The sequence below is a fragment of the Myotis brandtii genome, unplaced genomic scaffold (assembly GCF_000412655.1).
Source record: "Myotis brandtii unplaced genomic scaffold, ASM41265v1 scaffold23, whole genome shotgun sequence".
Taxonomy (NCBI): domain Eukaryota; kingdom Metazoa; phylum Chordata; class Mammalia; order Chiroptera; family Vespertilionidae; genus Myotis; species Myotis brandtii.
In genome coordinates this window covers 667,348-680,690 of record NW_005358649.1, presented here as the reverse complement: position 1 = coordinate 680,690, position 13,343 = coordinate 667,348, and the positions used below count along the sequence as shown (strand labels likewise).

Below are 13,343 nucleotides of genomic sequence, written 5' to 3'. Positions count from 1 at the left end.
GCAAGCCCCCACCGCCCCAGTGTCTGTGTCCATTGGTTATGCTAATATGCATTCATACAAGTCCTTTGGTTGATCTCTAACCCCCCACTTCCCTGCTTTCTCTCTGAGGTTGGACAGTCTATTCAGTGCTACCTTGTCTCTAGATCTGTTTTTGTTCCTCAGTTTATGTTGATCATTATATCCCACATATGAGTGAGATCATGTGATATTTATCTTTTTCTGGCTTATTTCGCTTAGCATAATGCTCTCCAGGTCCATCCATGCTATTGCAAATGGTAAAAGTTCTTTCTTTTTTATAGCACCGTAGTATTCCATTGTGCAGATGTATGTACCACAGTTTTTTAATCCACTCATCTGCTGATGGGCACTTAGGCTGTTTCCAGATCTTAGCTATTATAAATTATGCTGCTATGAAAATAGGGGTGCATATGTCGTTTCTGATTGGTGTTTCTGATTTCTTGGGATATATTCCTAGAAGTGGGATTACTGGGTGAAATGGGAGTTCCATTTTTAACTTTTTGAGGAAATGCCATACTGTTTTCCACAGTGGCTACACCAGTCTGCATTCCCACCAGCAGTGAATGAGGGTTCCTTTTTTTCCACAACCTCGCCAGCATTTGTCGTTTGTTGATGATAGCTATTCTGACAGGTGTGAGATGAACCTCATTGTTGTGTTGATTTGCATCTCTCAGATGATTAGTGACTTTGAGCATGTTTTCATATGTCTCTCAGCCTTCTATATGTCCTTTTTCGAAAAGTGTCTATTTAGGTCCTTTGCCCGTCTTTTGACTGGATTGTTTATCTTCCTTTTGTTAAGTTATATGACTTCCCTGTAAATTTTGGAGATTAAACCATTATCTGAAATAGCATTGGCAAATATATTCTCCCTTGCAGTGGGCTTTCTTGTTGTTTTGTTGATGGTTTCTGGGAATCAAAGTTTATGACTGAAAAATCCACTTTATCTGATATTAATATAGCTAATCAAACTTAATTTTAATTCATATTCTCCTAGTATATCTGTACCCTTTTACTTTCATTTTTCTATATCACTATATATATATATATAGTGATATATATATATTTATATGATGTACCCAGATTTTGTTTTTGAATCCAGTATGACAATATTTCTCTTTGAAATAGATACTTAACCATTTACTAATATCAAATTCAAATTTGCCATTTAATTTTGTCTTATATTAATGTTAAATAGGCTCCTTAAACTTTTCTATTTCTTTTTGTCCTCCTTTTCTATTTTTTTCCCCTCTAGTACATTAGTAAAAGTTGTACTTTTGTCCATGTACTTTTAGTGGTTACCCTAACACCCATACTTATCCAAGACTACAGATAATCAAAATCTTTACCATCCTCCCAAATGAAAGATTTTAAGCACATTAACTACTCCATTTAAATTATATGCTATTCCTATTATTCTTAATTTTAATTATTTTTAAACCCAAAATTTTACATAAATAATATTTAATTCCATCCATGCATTTACCACGGTTCTTCCTTCCTATAGCTCTGTGCAACTTAGACCTTCCATCTATGACATCCTTCCATCTGCATTTAGAATTTTATTTATTTAGGGTATGCTAATGGCAAATTCAGTTGTTTCTCTTGAAATATTTTTATTTCAATCTCATTCATGAAAAATAACTGCTAAATATAAAATTATCTCAACACATTGACAATATCTTTGGTCATCTTTTGAATTCTTTCCTAGTGTTCCTTTAAAATTAATGGATGAATGGATAATGGATGAATGGAAAATGCGTTATATCCATACATCAGGATATTATTTAGCCTTTAAAAAGAAGGAAATTAAGGTAAATACAGTACTCGCATCCTCCCACAACTACATCAAAATTAAAAGTAAACTACAGAACAACCATCATTCAGAACCACCTGAAAACTAGATGAATACAAATAAGGATATAAAGCAGCCTCATTAAGATTGGTAGGGGGGGCAGAGATGAAGAATGGGATGGTCACACCTCACACGTGGAGAATAAAAATCAAGAGGAATGTCTTGGCCCTAACCAGTTTGGCTCAGTGGATAGAGCATCAGCCTGTGGACTGAAAGGCCCCAGGTTCAATTATCAAGGGCAGCATGTACCTTGGTTGCGGGCACATCCCCAGTGTAGAGGTGGGGGGACAAGAGGCAGCTGATCAATGTTTCTCTCTCATCGATGTTTCTAACTCTCTATCCCTCTCCCTTCCTCTCTGTAAAACGTCAGTAATATATTTTTAAAAAAGAGGAATGTCTTGGCTGTAGAGATTCCCCAAAGGAGTGAAGGTCCCCAGCCTCATACTAGGCCCCCAGCCCAGGATTCCACAGCTAGGAAATGAAGTCCCTCTAACTCGTGGCTGTAAAAACCAGCAGGGATTGTGGCAAAGTGAGACAGAGGGCTTCTGGAATCCCAAGCAGTTCCTCTAAAAGGGACCAGGAAAAACTTACTCAGACTCACTAGCTCTGAGTTCCAGTGCTAGGATAACAAAGACATATTGAGGAAGGGTTAACGTGAAACACAGGCAGATAGGGCAGGGGTCCAGTGGAGAACAAAGGCAGGGGCATAAATGGCAGTTTGAGCAAGCCTAATCACAGAAACCAACCAAGCAGAAATAATAAAATGTTTCTGGACTCAAAGTGGGAGGCATGGGAAAAAAGGGAGGGCCCTGCAGCAACAAGGTGTACGAACGCATAGAAACAGAAAGTTCAGGTCCATTGCTAGGCAAGAACAACTGAGGTGACAACAAGGACAGAAACAGGCTTGTGGCAAATATATAGCCCTGGACTAGGGAAGACCATTACTGCACCCCCCCGCCCCATGCGAGGAGTCTGAATCTGCTTGTAATAGATTTTCCACGCTTTTGCTCAAATCCTGTCGGCAGAGCACATTCTTCAACGGCGTGAGACAGGACCCAGGGAAGAAACCTCAGCTCCCCATTCCGGTTATCAATACGGGGGGGAATTGAATTGCTTGGCATCAGAAAGAGGACTGGAAAGACAGCTTTCTCCCAGACGGAAGTGCTGGCAGAGGCCATTGTTCCTCTGCTGAACTCTCTCAATCCCACCTCCCACCCCGCCTCAAAGCCAGCAGGTGGGCACCATATCTTAGTCTCCATCAACCTGGCTAATATTGTTTGACCCACTCTGGTGACTCCTTGAGACTGGCCCCTCCCAATCTGTGGGTTCACCCAAGCCATTTCCAGTGGCTTTTCCATATAAACATCATGCTGCAGACTTTCCTAAAATCCCTGTTTCACAAGCCCTAAACAAGCAGCCTCTGCCGCAGCCTCTGCCTCAGCATGTCCTGTGCCTCTCACTAAGTGGCCCCGAGCCTGGCTCTGGCGGCAACTGGCCTCAGTGCACAGCGTGGCCTCTACCAGGCACCTTCAAGCCCAGCATAAGTAGTAGCCATCTGCAAATTGCTATATAGCTCATGCTATGTGGCCCCAGAGCAGGGCCCAGGATGGCTGACGTAGGCCTGAACCTTCTGCGAGGCCCCAGAGCCAGAACAACTGGTAGACAGCTTCAGACCATACCAAGGCACCACCCAGCCACCTCCAAAAGAGACACATTCAAGGGGTGAACTTGGTTGGCACCAGAGCCATGTTGAAGTGAGTCCAGCTTCATGGGGTTGGCCCCTTCACAGTAGATGTCCACTGTGGTTGTGGCCAGTCCTGGCAGCTCACTGCCCTGGGGGTAAATCTCCTCCTCCCACTGACATGCCAACAGCAATCAAGGCTCAACTACAACAGGAGAATACACACAGCCCACAGGAGGGACACACTTGGAGCATCCAGCGTGGGTGACGAGTGAGGCTGTGCCACTGGGCCCTACATAAGGTCACTCTACCAAAATCGGTAGCAGCTCTACATAATTCATAGAAACAAATACAGGGAGGCAGCCAAAACGGGAGAAAGAAACATGTCCTAAAGTTTTGAACAAATCTCAAAAAAAAAAAGAAATAAACAACATAGAAACAAGCAATCTACCAGATACAGAGTTCAAAACACTAGTTATATGGATGCTCAATGAACTTAGGGGAAAAGCAGATCAACTTAGAAGTCCAATAAAGAGATAGGAAACATTAAATGGATATAGGAAATATGAAAAAGAACTACTCAGAAATGAAGGATACATTAACTAAAATGAAGAATACATTACATGGAATCAACAGTAGAGTACATGAAGCTGAGAATCAAATCAGCAATTTGGAAGATAGAGAAGCAGAAAACACCCAATTAGAGCAGCAAAAAGAAAAAGGAATTTAAAAAAAAAATGAGGATAGTGTAAGAAGCCTCTGGGACAACTTCAAACATATCAACATTCGCATCATGGGGCTGCCAGAAAGAGAAGGGAAAGAGCAAGAAACTGAACACCTGTTTGAAGAAATAATAATGAAAACTTCCCTAACTTGATGAAAGAAACAGACATACAGGTCCAGAAAGTGCAGAGTCCCAAATAAGATGAACCCAAAGAGACATCATAATTAAAATGCCAAAAGTTCAAGACAGAAAATCTTAAAAGCAGCAAGAGAAAAGCAGTTAGTTACCTACAAGGAAGTGCCCATACAACTGTCAGCTGATTTCTCAATAGAAACTTTGCGGGTGAGATGGGATTGCCATGAATTATTCAAAGTGATGAAAAGCAAAGACCTACACACCAACATTACTCTACCAGGCAAAGCTATAATTTAGAATCAAAAGATAGATAAAGAGCTTCCCAGACAAGAAAAAGCTAAAGGAGTTAATCACCACCAAACCAGTATCACAAGAAATGTTAAGCCCTGACAGGTTTGGCTCAGTGGATAGAGCATCGGCCTGCGGACTGAAGGGTCCCAGGTTCAATTCCAGTCAAGGGCATGTACCTTGGTTGCTGGCACATCCCAGCAGGGGGTGTGCAGGAGGCAGCTGGTCCATGTTTCTCTCTCATCAATGTTTCTAACTCTCTATCCCTCTCCCTTCCTCTCTGTAAAAAATCAATAAAAAATATATATAAAAGAAATGTTAAAGGGTTTTATTTCAAAAGAAGAAAAGAAATATGACTAATAAAATAGCAATAAATACATATCTATCGACAATTACTTTAAATACAATGGATTAAATGTTCCAATCGAAAGACATAGTGGTTGAATGGATAACAAAACAAGACTCTTACATATGCTTCTACAAGAGACCCACCTGAAATTGAAAGATACACAACAACTGAAAGTAATGGAAAAAGGTATTTCATGAAGATGGAAATTTAAAAAAAAAATCACTTCTCAGCCTTCTGGCTAAGATCAAGTGTTGAAAAAAAAAAGGTGAGGTAGTAATACTTATTTATCAATAATATGCATGCATGACTTTTATAATGAGAGAAGTGGAGTTATTCTTAATTATAAAATGTGCTTTCTATGAAACACTGATGTACAAGCAATACTTTGAACATACTGATTATACAATAATTAGAAATTAAAGTAAGTTTTATCTGTTCTGAAGGAAAAAAAAGAATAAGTTAAATAGTACACGTTTTATGGAAGAAAAATTAATCCTGAAATTATTGTTTGGACAATGACTTACACAATGGGCTGTGCTGGCCAGTGGGCAAAAGGAGCAGTAACATGAACTGCAGGCTGCGCTCCCATCATTCCTGAGCCATCTTAAAAAAACACAAAAACACATTTATTCCAGAGTACCTGTTTAATAACACTTTATCTCTAAAAGAAAAGTCACATACTGAAAATGTTACCTAAGAAAAAAATACGTATTTCCTTCTGGGTTAGGAATTATCAAAGCACAATGCAAGAAAACACAACATAGTAATTTCTGAAATCTAGATAAAAGGAAAATAACTATAAATTAATATATTATATATTTTATTTGCATTAAGTAAAGCTGTGCTTTTCTCATTTACATATTTTTGCTTGCACAAAAATCAATTTTCCTGACTGATCCAGTGGAAAAAATGTTTAGACTATAGATAACTTACAATAAGCAAGACTAGGATCCATAGTATTCCTGGCTCCATAAAAATAGTATGCATCATCATAAGGAGTTCTGTAGTTAGTAGCCAAAGGTGGTAGTAGGGGAGGTGGAGGCAGAGGTGCAATCCTATATCAAAAGAAAATTGGAAAATTCTTCTCATATTACATTGTAATATTTTTTAAATCAAGATATCATTGTTTTGCAAAACTGTTACTGAAAATCTGATTGCTGCTTTAGAAAAAGCTTCAAAGTTATGTAAGACAAAAACTTCAGATTTTATTCAAACAATATCTAATTAGTCACTATATGCCAGTATTGAAAAAACATGGTCCCTGTCCCTCAGAAATAAACAGACAATTACAGCAAAGTGTAGTAAATGAAGCCATACAAGCAGACGAGGGTGCTACAGGAACACGGTGCAGGGACATTGAAATCATCTAGGCAACAGTAGGGAAGCATGAGGAAGGCTCTCTAGAAAAGGCAATGCTTCAGCCAGGCTGCTAGAGTGAGCGAGTCAGAGAGAGGAAGAAAAGGCAGAGGCACAAAAAGGGATTAAAAATGGTACCATTAGACTGGAGGAAGAGCTGCATTTTTAACTATAAAAATGTCTTGTTCTCAAAAGAAGTTAACAATAATGTATAACAGACTCCACTTATATATCAACTGTCAAGTCTTGACACAATTTTTAGTATTTCATAAAGTTAAAACTTCTACATCAGCACTTCACTCTTGACTAGGAAATGTGGCTGTATTTCCCCAAGGGCAATCTTTCCCAGTAGTAAAAATGGAAAAGGCAAACCCCTTTACATGAACAGAAATAGAAGGGGGACTTCCTAGAATGTCTGCATTTTAAGTTTTTCCTAATATGTTCTCCTTACTGTATACTGCAAAATTATTCTGAAGAGCTAGCAAGGCATTTACAGTTCTCTTCAGGCATGCATATTTTTCACATTTACTAGTCACTCTGTGGGTCTAACCTTACTACTATCCTCAAGTCCATAGCTGCATCAACAAAACAGTTGAAAAACTGCAATGAAAACCTGTCAGCATCATTCAATCTTACATTTTTATAGAAATTTATTTCAGATTTAATCCTCACAACTCTGTATTTGTAGACAAGGAAGAAAAATACTACTATTGCACTTTTGCAAATGAGAACAATGAAGTTCAATAAACATGTGGTTTGCCCAAAATGCATACAGTGAAGCTGACACTGTAACCCGTCACCCAATGCTGAGACCATCATGCCATGCTCTGCAATTCCAACCCCACCTAGTCTGTTCAGAAAGGAAGGCAGCAGATGAAACAAACACCTGATAAATACAGTAAACACAGACCTACAACTTGTTAGTATTAAATAAAAGTCCACTGAAAGAAAGTACAGCCCAGAAAATATTACTGTTAACGAAGAAAAACACCTGATTAAACACATTACTATAATACATTAATAATAAGCAAGAAAACAGTTCAAGTCCTCCTAAGAGAAGAAAGTATAGCCCAGAAAATACCAATGTGAACAACAGAATTTTCTGTACGTACAGTCTAGTATAGCATGATGCCTTTTACCAACATAAATCATATTTTTCCATAATACCTAAATTACAGGTTTTATAATCTCAACAGTTTTCATTTCAGGTATTTGAGTTGCATAGCCCATAAGTAATCACAGAGAAAAAGTTGAGTGAAATAGAAGTTAAAATAGAATAATATATATATGTTACATTAGAAGTCACTTTTCTGTATAAACTGAAGGAAGTATTCAATATTTGCCAAATGGAATTACAAAATTGAAGAAAATGTATGTTTATGTTTAAAGATATTTAAAATATTCTAAAATATGATCTAAAACTAAATACTAAATGCACTTATGCATTCTAAAAATTCTAAAGCATCTTTCAACAATAAAAGAATGTTATAAGAATTTTCCTTGTTTTTATCATAACAGAGGAAAGTCCAACAATGAAAACATTTCAAGAGAAATTATTTGACAAAAGTTGTTAATGACACAAAAATCTCTAATGGTTAATGTTATCTGCTTCAGAAAACCCTTCTGAATATAAAATATGACACCTGCCCCAATTCCCAAACATAAAACATTTTAAACAAGCACCTGGGAGGCACCATTTCACCAAGGGCGCTGCTGAGTCCACGGTACAGATCTTCACTCTGTGGTGGGATGGAGTGGGCTGGTGGGCAGGAGGGGGCATGGGGGGCAGATAAAGGAGGGAGAGGGGTCTGGAAAGCTACTCTGGGTCTTTCAGGTGGGATCGTCTCTTCGTAGTATCTTGGTGCCACACTAAACTGCTTTAGTCTATCGGGCTAAAATAAGGAAAAGATATGTTTGTTATATACAATCCTTACTTGAAAGGTGGAAGAGACATCAACAGACCCTCTATCCCAGACTGCCAGCCGACACTCAGTTACTCAGAGAATAACACAATTTTACAGCTAAAAGATTTTGCAGATCTAATCCCTATTTTATAAATAGGGTAACTGAGATCCCCCTGAAAGTACACAAACACCTAATGCCTCACTGTTAATAAATAACCAAGCAAAGACCAGAGCCAGATATTAATTCTAAATACAAAACTCTATTATACCACATTATACTGCTTCTCTACCAGATTACCATTTCTGACATCAAAGTATTCTCCAGTCAGCAAACATTTTCTGTGAAGAGCCAGATAGTGTGTGTGTGTGTGTGTGTGTGTGTGTGTGTATCAGGCTCTATTCATCCCAAAACAGTATCCTTTTTTCCCTCCATGTTTATCTTCCCTAGGAATGATTTGTCAGATTAATCTAAAAGTTTTATTCTAGCCCTGACCAGTTTGGTCCTGACTGATCCAGTGGGGCCTGTGGACTGAAGGGTCCCAGGTTCGATTCCGGTCAAGGGCATGTACCTTGGTTGCGGGCACATACCCATTAGGGAATGTGCAGGAGGCAGCTGATCGATGTTTCTCTCTCATTGATGTTTCTAACTATCATTTTCCTTCTCCCTTCCTCTCTGTAAAAAATCAATAAAATATATTAAAAAAAAGTTTTATTCTATGAGCAGTCAAAAAGTACACTGGGAATGAGTGGTGCTGATGAGATAATAACTTTTTTAAACAGATAAACCCCCCAGGATCTACATAATTAGCATAAGTAAAAAAGTAAATAAAGCCCTAACCGGTTTGGCTCAATGGATAGAGCGTCGGCCTGCGGACTCAAGGGTCCCAGGTTCAATTCTGGTTGCGGGCACATACCCATTAGGGAATGTGCAGGAGGCAGCTGATCGATGTTTCTCTCTCATCAATGTTTCTAACTCTCTATCCCTCTCCCTTCCTCTCTGTAAAGAATCAATAAGATATATTTTTTTTTTAAAAGTAAATCAAAAGTTGCCTACAGCTGAATAATTTTTAGTTGCTGTATTCTTTAAGAATGAACTTTTTAGTAAAATTAAAGTTTCTTAATTATTATTCAATGATGAAACTAAAACTTGCCTTCGCAAGTAAATTCTACCTATCCAACTACAGAAAAAGTATACTGTGAGAAGAACAATACATTATTACCTTCTTAACTGCAATGATGTAATTCATTCCACTTAATGATGAGAATTACAAGATTAAAGTAAAAATAAAGTCATCTCTCTAGTTTTACATTAAGTAAAAATTACTAAAATGCTTACAGTCTAGAATTAAAGATTTCAGTTTCTTTGGAAATCACTCGAATATAAGAAGAGTGATCAAGATATCCTCAAGAACAATATTAACATCTATTGTAAATTAAACTGAAATAACTCTCCCATGGAACAGTACAGGTAAACAAAATACAAAGGACCAATTTGAAACAAACTGAAAGAAGAAGGCATATATGAAAAAGTAAAAATTAGCTTAGTGAAATAAACAAGTTTAGTTTATTAGTATTCAACTTGATCTACTCTGACACTTCCCCAATATCTTCTGTCTATCTCCACCTGCTGGCACATTTGAAGCTTATTTGGCTGAACGATTAAACATTAAAAGATGCCAGGAATCCTCACCGATTTCTCAGGGTCTTGGGCTCCAGAAGCTGCAACTCTGAGTTCCAAATCTTTTTCTCTAAACAAAATTATAGTTTTATATATTAAAAAATTATAGTAAACGCAAACAAAATTATAATCATTACTGAAACAAACATATATACAAAGTCCATGCAACAACATCTCCAAATACAAATAATTCATTTAACTGACGATAAGTCCTTAACTGACGCTGAAAACTAAATTTTTCTTATTTGGTGTAAAGTAAACTAGGATTCACATGTAAACTGAGTTGAACAAGCATCTCTAAACCAGTGCCTAGGGTACTTTAAAACCTAAGCAATTTACACAGAATAAAGTACAGAAGTAAAACAAAATCTTTACTTCTTTTAGGGTCCATGTATATTTTCAGTTCACAAAAAAAAAGGGTAAAAAATTAAAAATTTATACCATACTTTCTAATAAGGTTTTTAAAAAATGTTTACAATGGTTAATATCAGACAGTAGATACTGGCTTCCTCTAAGATAGGAGACAAATGACAAAACTAAAAAATAACAGATCTCGCCCTGGCTGGTGTGGCTCAGTTGGTTGGGCGTTGTCCCGTGCACTAAAAGGTTGCCAGTTCAATTCCTGGTCAGGGCACACGCCTTGGGTGCAGGCTCAATCCCCAGTGCAGGGAGCAGCCAATAGAACCATCACATCGATGTTTCTCTCTCTCTCTCTCTCTCTCTCTCTCTCTCTCTCAAAATCAATAAAATTAATTTTTTAAATATAAGAAGTCTCATTCTCTAGAACTAACATATCTAGTCCAAATTTTAAACTGTAATTAATATTTCACATGTGCTTCTATAAGAAAAATTACAAACACTGAAACTTGTACACAATATAAAAATCTGTGGATTTATCAATGATTTTTTGGGGGGTTTTTTTGCATTTCACCTTTTATTTATTTTTCAATGATTGTTTTTATACTATATATATTTACATTGTTAGAAGATAAAATACTTTTCTTTTATATTTCTTATTATATATGGAGAATATAAGTGGGCATGCAGATAACATTAAATGCTATCCTAAATCAATAATTGAAGAAATTAATTCAGGTATGTAAAAGGCCTGTTATACTATATACATAGTCTCATTTGTTACCTATGACAAAGAAAATAAACACTGAGAGCATGTATTACCTTGCTGATTTACAATGTGCAGACTGAAATTAAAGTGATTTACAAATACAAAAGCACAGCAGGAAAAGTATCCTCCTATTTTACTATGTAATAGTTATTTACCACCATCTCATTTTACACAAATGCATTTTAAATTCAAATCCTCTCTTTTAAATGCAAACCTTTCATTACCGTCTCTTGTTCTCCTTTTGTTCAGCCATTTGTTCCAACAGTTCTTGTCTATATTTTTCTTTTCTCTTCTGAATAAGTTCTCGATCTTCACCTCCTAGAAAGCGTTAAGAAAAAAATGCAATCTTAACTCTTGAGCACATATGCAACTGGAAATCTGAATTTTTAAAAACCTCCATTTTTAATTACTGGATCAAGAAGTAATCACTATACAAGCTGGAAAGTAAAATATTTATCATACGAAGTTCTCATATGATCAATAATTAATTTCATAATGAATATCTACTATGTATCAAAGACACATTAACCCTTCCTTTTTGTTGAAAACCTTCTCAGATAAGAGAATACTCTAATTCCCATCCTCATTTTTCCACTAATTGGGAATAATAACTCCACTAATATTTTCCACAAGCCCCTTAAATTTAACAAGTGTGTCCAAACTGAACACCTCAAAAGCAACTGCCCCTCTTTGTTTTCTGTTAATGGCCTGAAAACCAAACCCCAAAACTACATTGTAACTTTGTTCATCCTTTCTTATTCACTCCATATAAGGACCTTCTTTTCTATTCTCATATGAGATCCCATTAATCTTAGATAGGACCTCTCCACATTTCACCTGGATTGAAGCAATAATCTCCTAACCCCGTGGCCAGCAAACTGCTACTCGCGAGCCACATGCGACTCTTTGGCCCCTTGAGTGTGGCTCTTCCTAAGCCTTAGGAGTACCCTAATTAAGTTAATAACAATGTACCTACCTATATAGTCTTAAGTTTAAAAAATTTGGCTCTCAAAAGAAATTTCAATCGTTGTACTGTTGATATTTGGCTCTGTTGACTAATGAGTTTGCCGATCACTGTCCTAACCAGTCTCCCAAACTCCCCCCCTCCCTGCTTCAGTCCATCCAGCACACTTATGTAAGATCAATTATCTTAAAATAAAACACTAATCACACTGGCGCCCTGCTAAAAAAACATCAATGGTTACCTTGATTCTACAGAAAAAAACTGTAAGCCTCACCCTGCTATCACTTATGCAAAAATCCAGTTGTGCAAACATTTTGGATCCACCAAGGATTATTATCACCGCATATGTTAATGACACAAAATCACGTCTTAATCAAGATATGCATGACAAGAGCACAACAAAAATCACAGGACATCAAAAGCGCAACTGAACCAGCAAGTCCTCTACTACCTTAATTATTAACCTTCCAATTAATAATTAAGTGGACATACAGCATCTGAGTCTGTCCATTAAGCACAGATGTCAGCAACAGTGGAGCTCCCACAGGGGAAACATAAATTATGTTAAGGTTAATAATAGTGTTTTATAATCAAATATCCATTCTGCTTCTGATCATGATGACAAGCACAGAACTTAACCTCCTACCATAAAACTAGGCAAAACATATGACACTGGACACCAGGCAGCACAGGACTGTAATACCTGAGGGGAGAAAAATAAATGAGGTGAGCCTTTAAGCACCCCTGTTTCTGCCTAAATGCAAGTTCCAGGCTGCAGGTACGGGAGACAGAACAAAGCAAGCTGGAAACTGAGCTGAATTAAGCAGATAAAGATCAAAATTCAGGAAAGCTATCATGGCTGGAAGTTTAGGGCAGAGATCCAAAAAGAAGCATAAAAGGAGCTTCAGAAATCCTTCCAACTTTCTGAGCACTAGCTGTGCGCGCACAGAGTGAAATTCCATTAGGCTGGGCAAAGAAACTATGGAGGGAGGACACAGTAACTGAACAATTCTCAGACCTCGAAGTAAAGAGAAATTCAAGCTCTAGCCAGCTAGAGTGAAGTCCTTGGGGATCCCCTGCATCTTCAGGGAAGAACCCAGAAAGGTCACCCTGTAGTAGTATGGCTGAACTACCCCTGGAAAAAAGGCTACCCTAAATGTCCCTAGCTACGCTGAAAATGAGGCCTCGCCCTAGCCGAGCCATGGGCAAACTACGGCCCGCGGGCCGGATCCGGCCCGTTTGAAATGAATAAAACTAAAAAAAAAAAA

General features: G+C 37.5%; 1 protein-coding gene across 5 annotated transcripts in view; it reads right to left on the bottom strand.

The window, feature by feature from the left end:
• CSPP1 (centrosome and spindle pole associated protein 1) overlaps positions 1–13,343 on the bottom strand; it is a 157,698-nt gene that overhangs the window by 43,212 nt on the left and 101,143 nt on the right. For all 5 annotated transcript variants that reach the window (XM_005866341.2, XM_014539806.1, XM_005866342.2 and 2 more), the window contains 5 exons: positions 11,336–11,429; positions 9,998–10,055; positions 8,087–8,295; positions 5,981–6,102; positions 5,572–5,650 (listed from right to left, as the gene is read on the bottom strand). In XM_005866341.2, coding sequence (XP_005866403.1) covers positions 5,572–5,650; positions 5,981–6,102; positions 8,087–8,295; positions 9,998–10,055; positions 11,336–11,429 — 562 coding nt within the window. The remainder of the gene's footprint in view (positions 1–5,571; positions 5,651–5,980; positions 6,103–8,086; positions 8,296–9,997; positions 10,056–11,335; positions 11,430–13,343) is intronic.